The sequence below is a fragment of the Mesocricetus auratus genome, unplaced genomic scaffold (assembly GCF_017639785.1).
Source record: "Mesocricetus auratus isolate SY011 unplaced genomic scaffold, BCM_Maur_2.0 Super-Scaffold_100003, whole genome shotgun sequence".
NCBI lineage: Eukaryota > Metazoa > Chordata > Mammalia > Rodentia > Cricetidae > Mesocricetus > Mesocricetus auratus.
In genome coordinates, this window is record NW_024429188.1 from 55,271,599 (window position 1) to 55,295,218 (window position 23,620).

At 34.2% G+C, this 23,620-nt stretch overlaps 1 protein-coding gene across 1 annotated transcript in view; it reads left to right on the top strand.

The window, feature by feature from the left end:
• The window catches only part of LOC110343352 (transmembrane protein 182-like), a 67,574-nt gene that overhangs the window by 42,279 nt on the left and 1,675 nt on the right, over nt 1–23,620 (top strand). The window contains exon 4 of the mRNA XM_021234653.2: nt 3,368–3,505. Coding sequence (XP_021090312.1) covers nt 3,368–3,505 — 138 coding nt within the window. The remainder of the gene's footprint in view (nt 1–3,367; nt 3,506–23,620) is intronic.

Below are 23,620 nucleotides of genomic sequence, written 5' to 3' on the forward strand. Positions count from 1 at the left end.
TAAGGGGAGTCTTCTTTATTTTGTAGAATAGTTTGTTCTTTTAAAAGATTTACATGCATTTATTTATTTATTTATTTATTTGTGGTGACATGTGCCACAGCACACATGTGGAGGTCAGAGGACAATTTGTAGGAATCTGTTCTCCTTCCATGATGTAGATTTACATGCATTTATTTATTTATTTATTTATTTATTTATTTATTTATTTATTTATTTGTGGTGACATGTGCCACAGCACACATGTGGAGGTCAGAGGACAATTTGTAGGAATCTGTTCTCCTTCCATGATGTAGACTCATGTCTTTAGATTTGGTAACAGATGCTTTTGCCTGCTGTGCCATTTTACAGGCCATGATTGTTTCATGTACCGATTCCTCTTAACTGGATTATACAGGGAAATCTAGTATCATGTTTTGTCCACAATTCATTAAGGTGAAGTGATTATTCTACATCACCACATACAATTCCTATTACCTGATATACTCTCACTCTTAGTCTCTCTCTCTCTCTCTCCTCTCTGTGTGTGTGTGTCTCTGCCACTATGTTTCTATCTATCTATCTATCTATCTATCTATCTATTTATCTATCTACCTATCTATCTATCCATATGTCAGTTACTAGTACTTGTAAGATGAAATGATAGTATTTGAAAACTGTATAGGTTTCAGAAAAAGGGGCTGAGGGGATGGCTTTGGTTAAAAGTACATACTGTTCATATCTCTCTTAGAGTGCTCCTTGTTTCCCAGACTCTGGTGGTGGGACTGTAGGCTGGCACTCCCCTGCTTCATGTCTAAAATCCATATATGAGTGAGTACAAATCATGTTTATCTTTTTGTGACTGGGTTACCGCACTCAGGATGGTTTCTTCTAGTGCTATCCATTTGCTTGCAAGTTTCAAGATTCCATTGTTTTTTTTTCCACTGAGTAGTACTCCATTGTGATAGGTGTACCACATTTTCTCTATCCATTCTTCAGTTGAAGTACATCTAGGTTGCTTCTATGTTCTGGCTATTACAAATAATGCTGCTATGAACATAGTGGAACCGATGTCCTTGTTGTATGAATGTGCATCTTTTGGCTATATGCTTAAGAGTGGAATTGCTCAATCTTATGGTAGATTGATTCCCATTTTCCCGAGGAATCTCCATATTGATTTCCAAAGTGGCTGTATGAGGTGGCACTCCCAACCAGCAGCGGAGGAGTGTTCCCCTTTCTCCACATCCTCTCCAACATAAACTGTCATTGATTTTGATTTTAGTCATTCTGACAGCAGTGAGATGGTATCTCAGAGTTGTTTTGGTTTGCATTTTCCTAATGGCTTAGGATGTTGAGTACTTTCTTAAGGGTCTCTCAGCCATTTTAGACTCCTTTATTGAGAATTCTCTATTTAGTTCTTTAGCCCACGTTTTAATTGGATCCTTTGGTGTTTTGGAGACTTGTTTCTTCAGTTCTTTGTAAATGTTGGAGATAAGCCCTCTGTCAGATGTGGGATTGGTGAAGATCTTTTTCCATTCTGTGGGCTGCCTTTTTGTCTTGTTGACTGTGTCCTTTGCCTTACAGAAGCTTCTCAGTTTCAGGAGGTTCCATTTATTAATTTTTTATCTCAGTGTCTGTGCTACTGGTGCTATGTTGAAGAAGAAGTCTCCTGTACCAATTCGTTCAAGAGTACCTCCCACCTTCTCTTCTAAGAGGTTCAGTGTGCCTAGATTTATGTTGAGGTCTTTGATCCATTTGGATTTGTGTTTTGTGCATGGAGATAGACATGGATCTTTCTGCAGTCTTCTACATGCCAGCATCCAGTTATGCCATTGAGAGCTGTATTTCCTGTTTGTGTTACAGGTTATTTTCATTTCTATTCTGTGGAAAGTAGAAAGTATTCCAACAGAAGGTTTTAATGCAGACTTTCTTCCATCCTTATTGTTGATTCCCTAACATAATAGTTTAATCATAATGCTGAATAAATGTGTTTAATAAAAACGTACACACTGTTCTTGCTGAGTACCTGAGTTTAGTTCCCAGTACCCACATTGGGAAACTCACACTACACTATATCTTCCATTACAGGGTGATTAGATGTCCATGACCTCAGCCTATCCTGGCACCTAACTAATGTGTACATACCACCTGTCCCAAACAGATAATTAAGACACATAATTAAGAGTTGGGAGAAGAATGCAGGATGCATATGATCTAATCACATTAAAAGACATTCTCAAAGAACTAATAAGAATATATTATGTATTTTTAGAAATTTCTACAATCAAATTATACCTTTTAAATAGCTAATTCACTGAATGATATTCTGGAGAAAATTAGCTTCATGTTTTGTTATTTCCTGAAAGATACGGACCCCATTGAAACAAAATATTCAATTAAAAGGTCTACTTTATTTGCATAATGGTGTATTTTTCTCTTTGAGTGTACATAGAAGCCCACAGAAAGGTTAAGATAGATGAAGTTCTGGGTTCTATAGCCCTTTTCTTTGTGGTATCATTCACATTTTTATTTTATTTTCTATTTGTTCCTTCTAGATGCAAGATGCAGTATATTTAATCTTTCACCAAATTGAAGAATATGATACATTTGTACACATCTCTATAAGTTTTAGAAGTGCCCAAAGGAGTTCTTGCCCCATGGTACATATAGGCTTATATTGAGAAGCAGAGAATGTACAATTATAAAACTTGATCCTAAATAAAGGTGCATCACATGCATTTGTTTTTGCTTTCAGACTTCATTTACATGAAATATTTGTGGGATAATTCCATGTGTTTACACATCCTTCTTGTATAGGAACTCAATCTATTAGAAAGTTTAGTAGAGGTGACAGACAAGTAAAATTTCAGCACAAGATTGAGTTGTTAGAAAGGACATCACAGAGTGCTAGGAAAGGAGATACAAGGTATGTTTAAATGATGAATCAGAAATGATGGATTTTGATCAGTGAGTTTGAAGTCTTGCTTTATATTATGAGTCTTGCATGGTTGTGCCCAGAGAGTTCAGATCTAGGAATATGCTACATCTAGGATAATCATGTTTTCATTGTTCTAGAACTAAAATGTAGTGGGTGCGTATGATTTACTGTAGCATATGTTTTTTGAGATGTATGTTGGGCCAGGAAACTCTGTTGACAGTAGACAATACTAAAATACAATCATTGATTGCTGTTGTATACAGAAAGGCAAATATGATATAATTTTTGTAAGATAGGCAAAATAATGATCCACCACAGGGGCCTCTAATATAAACTACACTAGTAAGGAAAGATATCTAGTGAGAAAGGCCATCTAAGATGTGTTTGGAAAGAAAACTAGGAAATGCTAGGTGAAAACATTGCTCTGACTGGTATTTTTCCCTTACTCTCTAGTGTACAGAGGCTTTTGGACAATCTTCATTATATTAGGTGCTGCTTCTAGTCTGTCAGGGGGATTTCTGCTGGTGTATGGGGTGCCCTTTGCCAGTGCTGGTTGCTACAAAGTTGGAGGTGGCTTCCTGATGATCTCAGGTAAGTTGTTGCATCACCTTATGGGCACAAAGCATAACTATAAAGTCATGTGTATTTTCTATGAAATCATTCCGTGATGAGAAACTGAAGTGATAAGAAATTGTGAGGAAATTATTTTTTATTCTATATATGGAAAATTTCCTCCTAGTTGTGTCATAGAAAAATCATATTTAAAAATTTATGTGCATTTTGAAAAATGTTGATTGTTGATTTTTCTCCTCTAAATATATGATAGATAGGAGAAAAAGTAGAGGTTTGAACAGACTTCAATATGATAAAGAACTTACAAATTTGAGTAACCAAAAGGCACTCAGAATGACAACTGTGTAGGTGGATAAAAGGGAAACAGTATGAAATAAGGTTAATGTTTATAGCCAAAGGCTGAGAAAAGCTTGTTTGTTTCTTGGGTTATGATCAGATGTTTGTGTTTTTTTCAACTTCACTAAAAACATAACATTTTAATAAGGCTTATCATTATAGTGGCATAAAGGAAATGCTATAGTTCTTGGGCTACATAGAAAGTTTACAACATGAAGGCATTTCCATTGCATAGATGAAAAATAAACCCATGGAAAGAAAATATAACTTATCTCAGATCAGACAGTGCATAAGAATGCAGACAAGTTTTTAAAAAGCTAGCATAATGCATGTGGGTGTATAATCTATATGTATATACTCATGTATATTTGTGTGTTTATTATAGAATACCTAAATCTAGCCAAGTAACATATTCATTACTTTTATCAATGTTTATCATTTTGTCTTTGAGCCACTTAATGTATAACTTCTCTTCATTTTTACAGAGTCTTACACAATAATTTTACACATGATCCATACATGTAATTTCATATGTCACTTTAGAAAAACAGAAGTGATCTTGGAATATTCCTTATAAATAGTTTTTAAGTCTAAAAAACAGAAAACAGGAAAGAAATTAGTAATTCTGATTGCAGAACCTATTTGGGAAATAGTCCATAATAATTTTGCTGTGAACACAGGGATAGAGGCTTATGAGTTAATAATGAAGGTTAAGAGCAGATTTAGAAACTGTGCAGATGTATGACTACTTTTACTAGATCAAGCCAGTTAAAAAAATCCAGCAGAGTGGGGAAGGCTTCCAGAGACCCCACCATGGAGACGCCACCATGGCTAGCTTAGGAACTATGGCCACTGATAGATGCTGGACAGGAAATCCAGTACCCTCTTAGATAATCCCACAGCCATGCACATATGAACAGCACTGATTGAACTCAATTGTCTGTACAACAAGCCAATGCTACAAAAGAAGGGCTTGAAGCTGGAAGTGAGATATATTAGGGAGGGAAGCCACGGAGAGCTGGAGGGAAGGGGCAATATTATTAGGAGGCATTGTATGCATCTATCATGTTTTCAAGAAAAAAATTTAAAAAAGAAATTCAAAATAAAAGAAGCAGGAGTGTGAAAACAAAGAATGATATTATAATCTAGTTGGTAATATAGTTGAATGTATTTGTGTTCAATGTGGAGTGAATTACTATCACTTTAAAAATAATAAATAAAATAATAACAAATGTATATTATCTGTTGAATATTTTAGCAGTTTAGTAAGCATTAGTAAGAACTCAACACATACCTAATTGAGTGAATTTGAGTGGATGTTGACAGAAAAATTTAATACTTTGCAATCTAGGACATAGAGAGCTGTAGTGCCCAAAAGCCAAATTAGAAAGTGAGTAAGTAGAGATAGGTCAGATGCAGAGTTCTTGGCAGTGACTGGCTTTAAGGTAAAAATGACTTAAGGAAACACGGAAAAACTGGAGTTTCTTTTCTCCTACAAATAAATTGAGCTTAACCCATTGTGTGTAAAAATTTAACCGAATTTTATCTTGTTGAAATGCTTATTTTAGAACTCAGACAACCAAGATTTTGCTTGCTTAAGAAACATGATTTTTAAATTAAGCGTCACTTTCTCTTTTGGCACGTCCATTTTCCTCTACCCTATAAGCAGAATCTTAGCTTTGAGCAGAGTTAAAATTTCAAAGCATAGGGAAGGTACAATTGTAGTTATAATGGCAGACACATGACCTGTGTATCTCAAATGTGAACTCTTATGTCAATATGTAATTGTTTCCTCTTCTGATTTTATTGTGGTTTGTATAACTTGCTGTTACACCCTTTAAGGTCTAGCTGAAGCAACAATTAATTCTATGAAAGCACTGTCTTTGCTCTATAGAATATATCCTCAAACTATTATGGCTCATGTAGAAAAGACAGCAATCCATCAACAGTCTATATTTTCTTTGTGGTAGGACTGTTTAAATACTTGGAATAAACATGTGGAGGTGTTATCAAGATCTATTTTCTTAGGTACTTTATAGTGTTGTTTACATTTAGGTTTCTATTTCTGTACTCCTCACTTTGCCACATATATTTGTGCATTTTAAGTCAACAGAAACTGCTTGCTGGAGTTAGCAGTATTTGTTATGATCATTCCTGTCCCACCATCAAAAGGATGATAGCTGTACATGTTGAACTATTCCCTGTTTATCTTAACTCAAATTGCCAATGTGAGACTGTATGGGGGTTAATGGCATTGAGTCAATGTAACGTTATTCATCAAAGTTGGAGGAATGTGAGTAGCCTATCTAAAAATTAGCTGATTTGTTTCAGAATTGTAGCTCAGATAAGTGCCTAGAATTTCCTAGCATTTTGAATTTAGGTCTTTTATTTTGAAGAAACATACTATCTTGAATAACTAGGCCCCATTCTTCCTTTTTGATTTTCCATTACTCTAGAACAACAGCTCATTTTGAATTCCTTTTGAAGTGAAATTTCTAACAGATAAATCAGGTAACTGATACATCAGATAAGTTAGGCATAATCATGGCTTCAGTTTGACTAATATGTTGAACATGTTAGTAATGTCACAAAGATTGACAGATAGACAGACATAAAGATTCATAGATAGATACAGGGGTAGTTCAGTAACTCTGCAATTATTCAGATAGAAATGAAACCTAGGGTTATCTAACCAAATCCAATGCTGCTTTATTAACAGTTTTATAAAAGAAATAAGTGATGTGTAGTTATACCTCTCTTAAAATAAATTGTAAAGAAGAGTAAAGGGACATGAGTCTAAGCGTGGTAATCACACTTACTGACTTTGAGCTTTTCATTCACAATGTGACACTATCAATATTTAATTATAGTATCTTTAGAAAAAAAACCTCTTTCTTTGCAGAAAATTGGCCATAGGAGTGATATATAAGAGGATGCCTTCTCTTAGAGTTGTCTATAATAGGAAACATGTTTTAAAGGAGGATGGGAATCTAATAACCAATAATCTTTATTCATATCATTAGCAAATTCTGTGAGATGAATTTAGTTTCCAAGGAGAGTTTCAATTCTATTTTACACTTATGTTCTTTTCTGTCCTCAGAAGGTAAGGAGCTACATTATTTGAGAAGAGATTAAGTAGAATTTATACTAAAATCTCATTAGTTTAAACTAATTTTGGAAAGATGGATGGCTGAATGACAGTATGTTCTAAAAAGAAATAATTTTACACAATAGCTCATTGGAGCATTATAGCATTGGCGAGGAGGAAAGCTGACTTAATGAATAGATAAACAAGTAATTAGAAAACCAATTATTTGTCAGAATATATGGACTTAGGTAATTTTGTTCTGGGATGGAAGGTAGAGATGCTTTAATATAGCATTAAGTATGCTCAGTGGAGCCCATTTTTAACCATAAGAAGGCAAGCCTTACATCAGTTTTTCTCAGTTGACCAGTGTTGATCCTCCCTTTCCCTTCCTTCCTTCCTCCTTTCCTTCCTTCCTTCGTTTCTTTTTCTTTCTTTGTTCCCCTCTCTCTTTCATTCTTTCTGATCATTTCTTTTGGATTCAGTTCTTTATCTGCATATACCTTGTTGAATTTGTTTTTCTTTTAGCAGTATGTTTTGTGAAACTGCCTTATTAAGATCACTGTTGGAACCATTTTTTATACTGTAAGTTTGGTTTAGCTTAGGCTTTCTTGAAGGCTGCTTTTCATTTCATTTCTGTTCCAAGGCCAGAACCCCCCCCCATAAATCTGTTACTTACATGTTATTTTCTTTTCTTCAAGGTTTTGAGTATGCAAGTAGAGTGCTCTGCAGTGAGCTACACCCTAGCCCATTGTTTGTGTTACTTTGATGTATGGATTTCATCATAAATTAATGGAGTATAAGTCAATATTTTACTCTGCTTTCAAATAATATATCATCACAGAGACTGAGCTTTATACATACATGGGAATCACTAATCACTGAAGGAAGCTTGGACTTATCCCTACCATAAGAATTTAATTTATTTAGCTGTTGCGTTCCACTAAAAATAATATCCCAATAGATCATCATATTTTAAATAAAAGATAAGCTAGAAACTAAGACTTGATAAGGCTTAGGGAATGTGACACATTCAGTATCACAAATGGATAATACTTTCATTATTTAAGGGAAGAACTGAATAAGCACATGTTTTGTCATTTGATTGCCCTAGACATTTATACTTAAAATGTAACAGAGGAACTACAGATAATGAATCCTTCCATTTAATAGTTCCTCCTTGTCTTCTAAACTTCCTCTATATATACTTCAACAGTCATCCTTATATCTTTTTTCAAGTTTCCTTCTCCTTCTTTATCTCACTCTTTGTCTATATTTGCAAATAATCCATGTACTGAATATTCTCAATATTATGTAGCTAGATAAAATTATACAACATGCCCTTAGATATTTAACTACCAACATATAACTCTACACAGTCATTGACCGAAGAGTATGCATACCCTATTATGCTTTTCAAATTTACAAAGAGGAAACTCTATGTCCTTACCATAAACTATAATGTCCTGTATGAATGGTTGCCCATTCATATTTTAAAACTTTTTTATTACTTTAATTTTAAATAGCTTGCTTCACATGTCAATCCCAGTTCTCTCTCCCTCCCATCCTCCTGCACTCCCTCACCATCTCCCCCAGCCTACCAGCCTGTCCCCACTTCCTTCCACATAGGAGATACCCAGAGTCTTTCATTTCACTCAGGGCAGGCTCCAGGCACTCCCCTAAGAGTCCAGGCTGAGAGAGCATCCCTCTTTGTGTTATGGACACACTAAGTCCATTTGTATGCCAGGGATAAACACTGATATGTTGCCCAGGGCCCCATAGGTTGCCCAGGCCTCCTCACTGACTCTCACACTCAGGGGGTATGGATCAGTCCCATGCTTGCCTCCCAGCTGTCGGTCTGGGGTCCAAGAGCTCCCCCCCTGTTCAGATCAGCTGTCTCTGCTGGTTTTGCCAGCCCATTCTTTGCCAATTTGCTCATCGCTCCTCTCTCTCTGTCACTGGGTTCCATGGGTTGCCCAGTATTCTACCAGTCTTACAATTTTAACCTTGTTTCCTATAAGTATCCCTTGTTCCAATTCATTTACACTGGTGTTGTAACTGTTTATAAAATATCAGATACTTTGCATTGGCTACAGTCTCTGCATGAATATTTACCCTCATAGATTTTGTCAACAATTATTTTACCATTTTTATGTTTTTGAAGAATTTTCTATCATCACCAACATATTTAAGAATCTATGTATCCTATCACTACCAGTATTCATAATTTTTTGTTGTATTTTTTCTTTTTCATGTCACACAGACATTGTAAACTTCTAAAATACTTTATTAATGACCCAGTTCTTATTATTTGCTTCCTGTTTCAAGGAAAAGGGCACCTACTATGTTAGTGATATGATTTAAGGACCCAGACAAGTATGTGGCATACAGTAAATGTTCAATAAATATTTTCTGAGTGAATAAATATATTGTCTAAGCTATCAAATCTATGGGAATTTTAAAATACACCTACCAGTGAATTAAAGTAGAGAGAGAAAATAATCTCATGATTACAAAACAGTTCACTTATAATATGTCCAAAAGCAATTATGAATTTTCTTTTAAACTGAAGGTAGATGATCTATTGTTTAAATTATAGAATTGCTTTAGTATATACTTCTATATGTCTTTATATCTATATAGCTACATATATATCAATAAATTATTAGTAGATATTTCAAAAATATGTTTTAATTCTGTAATAAAGGATGATGGAAGATCTGGGTAAAATATACTTATCCTCACTTTAAAATTATTTCATGGACAGAAAAGTTGACTGTGTTTATTCTAGTACATAAATGAAAAATATAAATATAATTATGCCATGAATATGATAAGACAATATTTGAAAATGATAATTTCTGGTTAGTTTCCCAAAGTGTGTCCTAAATAACTACAGTTCCAAAAAGTTAATATGAATTTGTGCAATAATAAAAAATCCACTTGAAAAGTGTTTAGTTAAATAAAATTGAACTTATATGTTTAATCATGGGCTCTAAGGGTTTAATACAGTAAATGTTTGAATCAACAAAGCACATATTCTAAATGTTTTTAACTGGATGACTTCCTTGTACATTTTCCCAAAAGCATGTCATGACTCTACAGTCTTGTCTCATGAACTTTGTTGTAGAAAACAGTCATTAAATCCACATATGAAAGTTATAAGTAGGCTGATTTTACACAAATTAAGAGAGTGCTCTATCAATGATGTACAACAACTGTTACTTTTGCTCTATCAATGATGTACAACAACTGTTACTTTTTGAGGTAGTAAGTCTCTAGCCAATGAATGCATTAAAGCAGACAAAATGGACTTGTGTTAGGGATATTAGAATGGAGTCTCCTTCAGCAAAGAATGTATTCAGTTATTCACAAGCTCCTGATAGCTTCTTTCCTTCCTTCTTTCTGTTTCTTTGCTTCTCTCTTTCCTTCCATTCATCCTCTCTTTTATCTTCTTTCCCTCCCTTCCCTCCCTTCTTTCCTTCTTCCTTTCTTTTCTCTAGAATTAACATTTGATAATGCCAGTATCTCAATATGTGAGAATAAATAAATAAATGGTTAGAATAAGTCAAATGATAATTTTTCCATTAACTAGTTAAGCAGAGAAAAGACATTCTACCCACTAAAACAGGGTGGGTTGTTTTGATTTAATTTCTTAAAATGACGAAAGAATAAATATGCCTTGGAAAGAAAAGCCAGACACCATTTTTAAATTTAAATTAGAAATAAGCTTGCTTCACATGTTAATCCCAGCTCCCTCTCCCTCCCCTCCTCTCCTGTCCCCTGCAATCCTCCCTCAAGTCCCCACCCAATCCCCACTCCACTCTCCAAGGAGGGTGAGACCCTTCATGGGGGATCTCCAAAGTCTGTCATATCATCTGGTGATGCTGCAACGATAAACGGCACAAAAGCCTTCCCTTTACAATCCGGGGCAGGGCCTAGGCCCTCCCCCATGTGTCCAGGCTGAGACACCATCCCTCCACATGGAATCGGCTCCCAAAGTCCATCTGGATGCCAGGGATAAATGCTGATCTATTGCCCCAGGCCCCAAAGAATGCCGAGCCCTCCTCATAGACATCCATGTTCCTGGGTCTGGATCAGTCCCATGTTGGTCTCTCAACTATCAGTCTGGGGTCCATGAACTCCCCCTTGTTCAGGTCAACTGTTTCTGTGAGTTTCACCCACCAAGTCTTAACCCTTTTGCTCATCACTCCTCTCTCTCTGCAACTGGGTTCCAGGAAGGAGTTCAGTTCAGTGCCAGACACCATTTTTATAGACAGAAGTTTTGTACTTATTAAATAACACTGATCACTTTTCCACTAAAGAATACTTAAGAACATAGAAGGTATCATGCACCTGGCACTGGATTTTTGTTTAAAAATCCATGGATTTAAGGAATAGCATTATCAAGAAAAGGAGGATATATCCATTCTAACTCTTATTTTAAAACATTTACACTTTTTAATTGGCTTACTGAATAGTGGGTTTACATGTGGATTTTTCATACACCTTTCACTTTAGTTAACCCTCCTCTCCTGCTCCCCATCTTCCTCATTTTCCACCCTCCTTCCTGGTATAAAATTATACCCCCAATTTTTTCCATTCAACTTTTACATTACCTTTGATCTATGAACCACCATTTCTTAAAACAACCTTCTACAATGACCCTTTCTAGTTTTCTGGATGCTATAAGTACTCTAAATCTGTAACTTAAACACACAGATCTAAAGTTTATAAGCTATGATTCACATATGAGAGAGAATATGTGTCGTTTCTCTTTCTGGGTCTTGGATATATCATTCAGTATAGCTTATTTCTAGATACATTCATTTACCTACTAATTTCATTTTTATTTAAAACTGAATGAAATGCCATGTACTACATTTTTGTTATTCATTTATACATTGATGGTTATCTATATTGATTTAATTTAGCAGCCATTGTAAATAGATGATCAGTGAACATAGATGAGTAAGTATCTCTGTTGTAGGATATGTCCTTTGATTATATGCCTAAGAGTGATGCAGCTGGTCCCCATGATAGTTCTATTTCTATTTCTAGACTTTGAGGAAACTCTAACACTGATTCCCATAGCAGCTATACCTGTTCACATTCTCATTAACTACGAACAAAATTTGATATTTTCCTACATTCATGCCAGCATTTGTTTTCATTTTACTATTTGATGATAGCCATTCTGGCTAGGGCAAGAATGAATTTCAAAGTAGGTTTAATCTTACTTTTTCTGATAGATAAATTATGTCAAACATATTTAAAATATTTATTAGACATTTGTGTTTATTCTTTTAAAGTCTCTCTATTTAGATCTGTAGCCCAAGTTTGGTTGGGTTTTTTGTTTGCTTGATGTTTTGTTTTTAGAATTTTTGTGTATTCTAGGTATTCATCTTTGTTAGACATATGGGTGTTAAATATTTTACTCCATTCTGTAGGGTGTTTCTTTGTTCAACAGACCATTTCCTTTACTCTACAAAAATGTATTTATTTTTTTTCAGTTTCATCACTCCCATTTGCCCATAGTTGGCCTTAACTTGTTTCCCAATTGAAGGAAGTTGTATTTGTAATGTCCTTAACTATATGCATATCATGTTGTGCATGCATTACCCTTGTTTTATAGAAGTTTTGGGGTAATAGTTTTAATTTATACTTTAAATATTTCATACATTTAAACAATGTATTTTGATCAGAGTTTCAGATTTTATGGTAAGGTTTCTGATCCATTTAGAGCTGATTTTATGAATGGTAAAATATAATAGTATGCCAATGTAACACTATTTTACAGTGTAATTCAAAATCAGGAAATAATGATAAATCTACATTTTCTGTTTTTGCTCATTTTGTTTGACTACTTGAAGTACTTTAAGGCCATTCAAATTTAGAGATAATTATTTCTTCTGGTTCTGTGAATAATGTTGCTATTTAATGTCTTTCAGTTCACAAAGATTGATGAGATAGAGTAATGGAAGAAAATTTAAAAATCCAAAATCAATTCATATGTATACATACAGCTAACTATTCCATTTTTAGAACATTATTAAAGGTGTTCATATGACACAGTGAGGCAAAGATAATCTTTTTTAATGACTCTGGAAACATAGCATATCCATGTGTACTGTCCAATGTATAAAATTTGAGACATAAGATAGTGTCTGTGTAAAATCATGCTGTAATCAATATTCCCTAGACATAGCAAGTTGTACAACTACTCATATACTAAATTACCATCACAAGAACTAAGGAAATCAAATAAGATCATAGTGCCTGCTTGTAGAATAACAAGACAAAAGGACATCCTGGAGAAATTTAGGAAAGAATGAGATGTACACATCAATCAGTTATCCACTCTAAACCACTAGTCTTGGGATTAAATACCTCCCATTTGGTGCAGGAAGAATTATTTTAAGCCTTAAAATTGAAAACAAATGCTAGATCCAAAACATTGAAACCCAATATTAGGCAATTCTTCACATGCCCAGAGACTGAATTGAATAAGAAAACTCCTACTCAGTATCCTCAATGAAAATAAATGCAAAACTCTCCAAGAAAATCCTAGAAACTAAATCCAGGCACATCCAAAAGTTTAATTGTCATGACCAAGAGCACACAATCACAGGGATAATACAAATTATTTAATATATTTACACAAAAATGTAATACATATCAGCAGAAAGAAGGACAAAATTAACAGAACCATTTGAATTGTAGCACTTGATAAAATTCAATGCGCAGGAAAATTATCCCAGACAAATTAAGCATAGATAGCAAACATTTCAATATACTAAAAGGCATTTGATTTAGGACAAAACAGCACTACCATGTACCACTTTATTTAATATAGTTCTCAAAGGTTTAGATGAAATTATCTGTCAAAAAAAGAAATTAAACACATTCATATTTAAAAGGAAGCAATAAAATTGTCACCATTTCCAGAGATATGATCTTATTTTAGTACTATAATTATTAATCACCCTTATTGTTATTTTGCAGAGCTCATAATAGAATTCAAAACATTGTGCTTGTTGTATACACACACTAATACTAAATTATACTATCATGACAATATGATCATATATATTATGTGAACATTTCATCAAAATCATTTAGAAATAAATATGAATTTAAATTTTTCAGTATATAAAATGGTGGTGGGGTTGTGAGAATTTGGGGGAGCAGGAGGATGGGACAGAGAGGGAACTGGGATTGATGTGTAAAATAAGATCGTTTTAAAAAAATAATATATCTCCCCAAAAAATGGATATGCCTTGAGTAGATTTAACACATAAATGATTAATTCAGAACCACCAATAATGTACTTGTGTCACATTAAGGAAAAACAGAAAAACACTTTTCCCCCTTGAATCATTTAACTAAGAGAAAATCCAGATTTGAAATTTCTTCTTGCTATTTTTGTCCTCTGTCTATTAAGTGTATGAGTATGAATCTATATTTTCCTGAAGACTGTCATGTGACTCTGTCCCTGTATCAATCAATATATATATATCTAATGTGTTCAACATGTATTCTTGGAAGATTACTTTCAAACTCTGTATTTTCCATTTTCACCAAATGATAATATAAGGTTACATCTATTGTGAAAACTGATTACATGGATGATCCAATGCAAATAACACCAACTATTACATTGTTCTCTTGAAATCAGGTTTAAAAAAACAGACAAATACATAGTAGGATAGTACCATATGATAACAGTATTCTTTTTTATGATTTAAAGATGTTTTTAAGGTAAAAATTCTCTTCCAAAAGAGCAAAACTACATATAAAGCAAATTTCCAAGGTTTTATTTTTTTTTAGTTTCTTTTTTTATTATTTATTTTTAAATTTAAATATAGATAAGAAACAAAGTTGCTTCACAAGTAAGTTCCAGGTCCCTCTCCATTTCCCTCCCCTCCTCCTGTGTCCTCCCCCCAACCTCCCCAATCTTAGGAGACATCAAGGTATATTACTGACTCTGGCTTTGAGGTTGAGCAAATTTCTGGTGTCTTAGAATTTAAGGTATGTTTTCAAAATATTGTATTGCCACAGTGCATTAGTAATCTTTCCATACCGCAGGAGTGAAGTATATGAAATAAAAAGCATAAAGCAACCTCATTTACAATAGTTACATTAGTGAGTCCGTAGACATAAATTGCTGGCAACTGAACTCAGATCTTATGTAAGAGAAGTATAGACTCTTAACCACTGAGTCATCTCTGCAGCCTTAGAATTGTTACTTTTTAAAATAGTTAAAGCAACCTATAGGTTCAATGCAATATCTATCAAAATACCAATGACATTCTTTGAGGAAATAGAGAAAGCAATCATAAAATTTAGATTGAACTATAACAACCACAAAGAAACAAAGATACTTGAGCAAATAGTATAAAACCAGAAGTATTTCAATGTCAGGCTTCAAAATGTACTCTGAAGTTAAGATACTCAATACAACCTGCCATTGGCATCAACACAGAATCATTTAGCAAGAAGCAGAAATAATACAATAATTAGCCGTATCCAAATCACTTGAAACAAAGGAGTGAAATGTCAGTCTTATGAAAACAGACTCTTCTGTGACATGGATCCAAAAATTCAACTCAATGTTGATCAAAGTTTCAACATGTAAGTCTAGTCACTCTAAAACTATTACAACTAAACAAAGAGAAAAATCTCTGGAAATTGAATTGGATATGAGTTTTTGGAGATCTCTCAGCTCCAGGAAAGAAAATAATAAAAAATGAGATGAAAGACTACATCAAAATAAATGTTCCAACACATTCAAGAATACAGTCAACAGAATGCAATGACGATATACTAGATGAGAGAAAATACTAGAAAAAACACTCAACAGGAAAGGAACTAACAAAATTAGCTGCACAAACTAAACTCAAAAATTTAAAAAGTATGCAGCATACTACTTTTCATATGAAAATAAAGAAGTATATTATGCTTAAATGAGAAGATGGCTAACATCATCAATTATTAAGGATTGTTAACTGAAAACCAAAGTGAACTGTTATCTTATCCCATAAAGAACAGCTATTATATATACAAAAAGATAACACAATTTGAATAAAAGGGAACCCTTATACCCTTTTGGGAGAAATGTAAATTAGTACAAGCATTATGGAAAACAGTAAGGACATTTCACAAAAATTTAAAAATGAAACATGGTGATATATTATTTCTGATTTACTAAAGATTGCCAGTCTCAAGCCATAGAGATCAGGCAATGGTGATATACACCTTTAATCCCAGGACTCAGGATTAAGAGGTAGACTGATATCTGAGACCAAGACCACCCTGGGCTACTGGAGAGTGAATCAGAGTTCATACCTTTAATCTCAAGATTTCAGGGGTATAAAAGTTAGAGGCATTAAGTCTGAGAGTTAGTCTTTAGCCACATTGCGGAAAGCATAGCAGTCTGCATGAATCTGAGTAGCAGTGAAGTTGGGAACAGTTTGAGGATATCCCCATTGGTCTGAGCTGAGGTAGAGGAAGAGCTAGTGACTGGCTGCTTTGCTTTTCTGATCTTCATCTTGAAGCTTGAACCCCAGTATCTGTCTCTGTGTCTTTTCCTTTTTATGCTACAATGTAGCAACAATATAGACAGAAGTTCCTCCAGTTGATTTTGATGGCCAAACTTCATTTTACATTGATTAGAGTAAAAAACACTTAAGAAATTAAGGTACTACACCTTTAGATCTGTCTGTGTGAGCATTTCAGAGAGGATTAATAGAAAGAACAAGATTCTGCTTCCATAATTTCCCCACCACGAGAGACTGAACTCAGGAAATGAGTCAAAACAATGTTTCTACTTGCACTCCTTGTCAGGTATTTGGTCCCAACAATAAGAAAATTGCTAATATGTGGGTACATACTCAAACTAAAGAAAGCATATTCAAGGGATACCTATAGTCTTAATATTATTTGGGCACTATTTGTGGTGGTTTGAAAGAAAATAGCCCCGAAGGGAGTGGCACTAATGGGAGTGGTAGCCCTGTTGGAGATGGTGTGGTGTTGCTGAGTGCAATTTGAACTGTGGGTGCCTGGGTCAATATACTTCAGAGATGAAGAATTTTAATATGTTGTTTAGAGATTATTCTGGTGATATTTTGGTGAAGAAAGTGACTGACTTTTGCCCTTGTCTGAAGAGTCTGCCTGAGGCAAAAGTAAAGAGTTTTGGATTAATTCCTTTGGCAGAAGAAATCTCATAACAGCCTAGTATAGACTCCGTTGTGTGGTTACTAGTGGTAACTCTAATGAAGATCTAGAATGAAAAGGAGCAAGCTGAGCAGGTAAATTACAAAATGTAAACTTGAGAAGAAAAGGAGCACTAGGAAGTAGAATGGAGCGAAGTCCTGTGTTCAAGGAAATAAACATTAAAAAAAAGAGTGGTGACCCCAGGGCAAGGGTCGCAGGTAAGTTTCCAACTAGAGAAAAGAAATTAAAGAAAAGTTTAGATGTGGGTGTGGTGGTGCATGCCTTTAATTCTAGCACTGGGATCACAGAGGCTGGCCTATCTCTGAGTTTGAGGTCTGCCTAGTCTAGATCAAGATTCAGAATAGCCAAGCTTAGGCAGTGAAGAAAAACAGAAAGCTGGTAAAGATATAATTGAATGAGGGGTCCATGTTCCAATTGGAGCAAGCAGCAGAACTTGGCAACTTCAGCTACATGGTTCTGAATTTAGAGTAAGGGATGGAAAGTAAGGCATTATGGAACCTTCTTCCATGACTAAACAAAGGTGCTGAAGCTAGGCTTGTATTAGGGGTGCCCCTGAATGGAGGCCTAGAGAAGTCATTGTGTGAAGCTGTGAAAGTAAAGTCTGAATTGCCTTGGAGACCCCAAGACTTTGGAGATAACAGGGTCATGGGATACCTGCCGAGGAAAGCTGGTAACAGGAAGTGGAACCAGCTCCAGATAAAGAAGTGTGTTGCAGTCAATAGAACTGCATGGAGTTGGAGGTCTGAGGAGCATTTTGACATCAGACATGGAGATGCAGTTGGGAGTTTTTCCAGATGGTTTTAGGTCTTAATTTGATCAAGTATTTCCTTGTTATGCTTCCTTCCCTACATTTTGGAGTGGTTATGTTTGTCCTATGCCATTACATGTTGGAAGTATGTGATCTCCAGACAGAACTGACTCCATTAGCATTTTTGTATACTCATAATAGGGATTTCTGGGTTGTACTTCTATTTAGTATTTCATAGAGTACATAGTTTTCTAAATAATGCCCTCATTAATCACATTCCCACCAACAGTATACAAATGCTTACTTTTCTCCATCCATTTTGCCAATTTTTATCATTTTAAGATAATTGTACTAGGTATGAAGTAACATCTTGTATTTTTATTTACACAGCTTGTGATTCTAACCTGATTATCAGTGACACTGAACCTATTGATCATTCATATGTATACTTTGGAATAAACATATTTTTCTGAAAACCTGGAAAATTCCAGATATTTTGCCCATTTAAAAAGCTTATTTATGGCCGGGCAGTGGTGACACATGCCTTTAATCCCAGCACTCGGGAGGCAGAGGCAGGCAGATCTCTGTGAGTTCGAGGCCGGGCTGGACCAACAGCCTCCAAAACAATTCAGAGAAACCCTGTCTCGTAAAAACCAAAAAAAAGCTTATTTATGTTTTTTTATTCTTATAATGTACCTTAATCTTAATCCAGGAGTGGTAGTACATAATTCTAGCACTTGAGAGGATTTATGTTCTTTATAGCAAATAGAGTGGTTAATTAAATGAAAAAGCAACCCATAGATTGGGGAAAATATTCACACATGATATGTCTAACTATATATATACATATATACTGTTAGTTTTATAGTTTTAAATGTAGCATAGCTTGTAACTATTAAAATGTGTATTGCACATTGAAATGTGCAGGACATTTGCATGGGTTAAGAATCCATTTAGTTTAGTTGGGTATTGTGAAAGGTGTCAGAATGTATGTGTTTCTGCATGGAACTGAAGGAACATCATTCTAAAAATTGTGTTGTTAGCTGGAGGTGATATAGAGTTTTGTTTACTGTTCTTGAGTGTGCTTGTTTGGGGGACTTTTTCTTGGTCATTTGAAAGGACAAATGAATCTCATATTCCCTTAGTAATCATCTAATCTTTTCCTGGACTACATTACACACATATACAGACACACACACATATGTATTATATATATGCATATATATTTATATATACGTATGTATATACATATCCCATCCAATTAACTATCTGCAATCTGAACCATTTGAAGATAACACTACATGACAAAAATGATGATATTGGAGAAGAAAACTCTTCTGTTCGGAAAATGTATTCATCCTTTCTTCTCAGATTATTTTGATTTCATCAATAATGAAAGAATTCATTTGATTTCTTACCACACCATTGGTATTCACCCAAGAGCTGTCAATTTCCATGACATATAAATGAATACATAATGCAATAACTGAATTTCTTCTTAAAATACTGTCTAAACACTGGAGAAATACAGAGTTTCTTCCTAAGTTCCCAAACCATTTTAATACCATATATTTGTCATGTGCCCCAAAGGACTACTCTTTCATTTAAGTATATTCAAGTTAGTATTGCATGTTAATAAAACATGAATTAATTGTGAGAAGGATGTTTAATGAGGTTCACTTGCCTTCTAATTAATTTAATTTAAAGTTACAAGAGCAATAAAGATTTAATTACATTCTTATGGATGTATTGTATTTCCTGAAGAATGTGTGGCTATTAATTTATGGCTACAACAATTTGTTTATGGCTGACTAATTGGTACTTTAAACACAAAACTGTATATAAATGTAAATTGCTTATTTGTTACATTTAATTTAAACTAACAGCCAATGCTATAATTAACATATATGTTTTGGGGAAGATAGTATTTAACATTTTAATTTCAGGAATTTCATATGCAAAAAATGTCTTCTCACTATAAACTAAAAAAATAAAACAGTAGCATTTTTAGTAGAGTATTTTGGGTAAATGCAAAGTTCTTAATCCTTATGGTGGTCTGTCATAAAATTTCTGGATATTTAATTCCTTAAAAAATAACTCATAAGATTTCCATTCATTGCATAACCAAGAGCACTGTTTCTACCCCATTTATTCTTAGTGTTATTTCCATAGGATGTAGCATAAAATTGAATATGATAGAATTATGTAAAAATTGTTACTACATATTACATTTTCTTAGTGTATACTACTTATACAGAATGATAGGTTTACTTATCAGATTTTCATACATGCATGCAACATATTTTCATCATGCCCATTTTGGCAACACTATTATTCAGCCTTCCCTATCCCATCTTCTCACATCCTTTCCAGTTTCCTAAAAGTCTCCAGAACTTCAGATGCTCTGGACCTGGAGCTAATATGCAGCTATGTGGTGTCCAATGTGGGTGCTGGGAAATAAACTTAACTCCTCTACAGAAGCAGGATATGCTTTTAATAACTGAATTATCTCTGCCACCCATAGTATCTTCACTTACTAAATGAGAAGAATGACCTTTGCTTCTAATGAATTTGCATTTTGGATAAATTGGAAAATTTCAGCTTAATACTAAATTGGACACAAAAGTTAATATTAAAAGGAAATTAAATGTATTCTTTTCTTGAATAACTTTACTGTGAGATCTTCAAAAATATTATCAAAGAACTGTGTTGTAACAAAACAATCATATATTAAGTATACAATGCTTGGAAAGGCAAGGGATTTGGTCATATTGTAGAATTGTAGTTAATTTTTCAAGTGTTTATTAGGTATGTATCAAAACTACTTCATATTATATTATACATTTGATTTCATTAAATGTGTACTTACATTTTGTGGCACAACATATACACTTAATTGTGATAGCAAAGACAAGTTCCATTGATTAAATTGTTTATACAGTATCCCAGGCAATTAAACATCCAGTATCTCTTTACATTTTATTTAATTTTGAAAATGCTTTTCAAAATCTCATGAGTTTATATAGTACTTTTATTGTAATATTAATAGCACCAACATGTCTCACGCTTTGTACAGCATTTAGTGTTTTAAATATATCCCTTAATAAAATTTTGTGGCTGTGGTATATAATTATTTAATCAAGCTCACAAATCCAGTTATTTATAACAAACATTATTTGGGGGCATAAACACCTACATATTACCCTTGAAAGTTTTGAAGTAGATTATAACAAGCAATGATGACAGCCTGATGAACGTAACTCAGGTAAACTCAAGAAATACAAGAGGAAAAAATGAAAGGGAGACTGAATTTTCTATTTTGTGTATGTGATGTGTGTGTGTGTGTGTATGTTTGTGTATGTTTATTTGTGTGACTGCAGGTGCACACTTACCACAGTGCATGTGTAGAGGTCAGAGAGCAGTCTCAGGGCTGATCCTTACCTTTCACCTTGTTTGTGATAGTGCCTTTGGTTTTTTGGCTGTGAACTGAGGGATAGTTGCCCCACCATTTCATGTAAGTCATTCTCTGCTCTTCACCTCTCTTCTTGCTATAGGGTGAATGGCATTACAGGTACATGCTACTGTACCCAGTTTTATGTGGGTTTTGGGCATTCAAACTCAAGCCCTCATACTGCACCCCAAACAAGTGCTTTAGCCACTAAATAATCTCCTCAGCCATGGAAGGCTGTTTTTGAGTGCTGTGTATCTAGCAACATGAAATTTGCAAAGGGAGTTATGCATGTTTCAGTCCTTCAGAAATCCTATTCATTTGTCTAACAAGGCTGATGCTGTTCATGTAGCATTACAGATGTTGCAGATAACAGTGAATGTGGTTCTTTAATAGTCAGCCTGGAGCTGATTTATGATTTCAGCTTGTGAAAAATTTCTATATCTGATTATCTTCTGTATTTCATAAATTGAAAAATACTCTACAAATCCCTGCAATTCTGTTGTTAAGGTTTCAAGCTTTTAGGTTAAAATGCCATTGGTATAATATAATTTTAACTTCACTTAAAACTATATGGAGTGATATGCATCTATTGACAGCAATGGATATGATGACTAGTGAGTTATTTAAATTATTGTAATATTTATGAGAATAATCTATTCATTTTTAATAAAACAACAAAATTAATAGTGATACATTTTCTGTCACTATTTTTGAGCAAATGCAATATATAGGACACTGTTAGGTCATGTAAGGTATAGATATCTACAATCATTTGGAACTTGTGATATCTCAACTGAAAATAGTAACAAACAAAATAGCACAGTACCTAATCTACATATGACATAGATTTGTAGTGATATTATTTACAATTTATTAAAACTTGCCTGAAGATTCAGAAAGCAAATCAGCCACTAGCCATAGAAGCCAGGCATACACCTTTAATCTTGCAGCCAGAAGCTAGGAGGTGGTGGTGCGCACTTTTAATTCTAGGACTCAGGATTAAGAGGTAGATGGATCTCCCTGAGTTCAAGGCAACCCAGGGATACACGAGATTGAATCAATCTAAAAGAGCAACAGATCACACACCTTTAATCCAGAACTAGATGGGTATAAAAGATAGAAGCAGGGTCTTCAGTAGTCAGTAGGAGGCATTCATTTTCCAGGCACGCTGAGGAGATGGTATAGTTTGAAGCTTGGTGAGAGCTCATGGAGACAGGATCAGCCCATTCAACCTGAGGTGGAGGTAGGAAGCTAGTGGCTGGCTGCTTTGTTTTTCTGAACTTCAGCTTGAAGATTGGGTCTTTTATTTTTCATGTTACAGTTCACAGTAAATATTGGTTTGGAGTTTTAGGGAAAGTATTAGTCAGTTTTGTGTGTGAGTGTGAGCTCTTTTTAAATGTATTAAAATGTGCATAGAACATTGTAGATCAATAATTTGTTAAAAGTAACCAACATGCCCTCAATAACATGATCTGAAAAAGAAAAAAATAACAGGCATGTTTGAGCAGATGGGAGAAAAACCATGAGACCTCTACCCTATAAGAAGAACTAGAGTTAACTAAGGAATGCTTAGAGCAGGAGAAATTGTCTTCCCAGGGACTATCACACCAACTGGTTATCCAACACCAAATAGTCAGCCCTGAAAACATGTATACAAGTAACATTATATAGACTGGGAAGGTTCTATTTATGTATTTAGAAATATATGTGTACATATATACACAAAAACATATATATGCATTAGCAAGTAATGAAAAAAAAAGGGGCCATGAACTTCAATAACATGATCAAGGGGTATATGAGATAACTTGGAGGGAGGAAGGGATAGGGGAAAATGATGTAATTATATTAAAATCACAACTAATAAAATAAATAAAAATAACTTTAGGCGAATTGATAATGCTGAGAGTAGGATAAAAGTATTTTCCAGGATTGAGTCCCTTAATTGGTTATCCAATACTACGTGGCCAACCCTGAAATCATATATATATATATATACAAGCAATACTAAATGAAATCAGCAGGTTGTATTTATATATTTATGTATATATATGTATGTACATGTAGCAATGGTAATTAAAGGAAACGATATCATAAATTTGAAATAGAACAAGAGAGGGAAATGGGAAGGTTTGGAGGGGGTGAATGAAATGTGGTAACTATATTTTAATTTCAAAATTACATTTTTAATTTCAAAAATTATATATATATATAATTGGAAAAAGTAAACACTGAGTACATTACATATATTTGGGCATCTTGGAGTGACAACCAGAG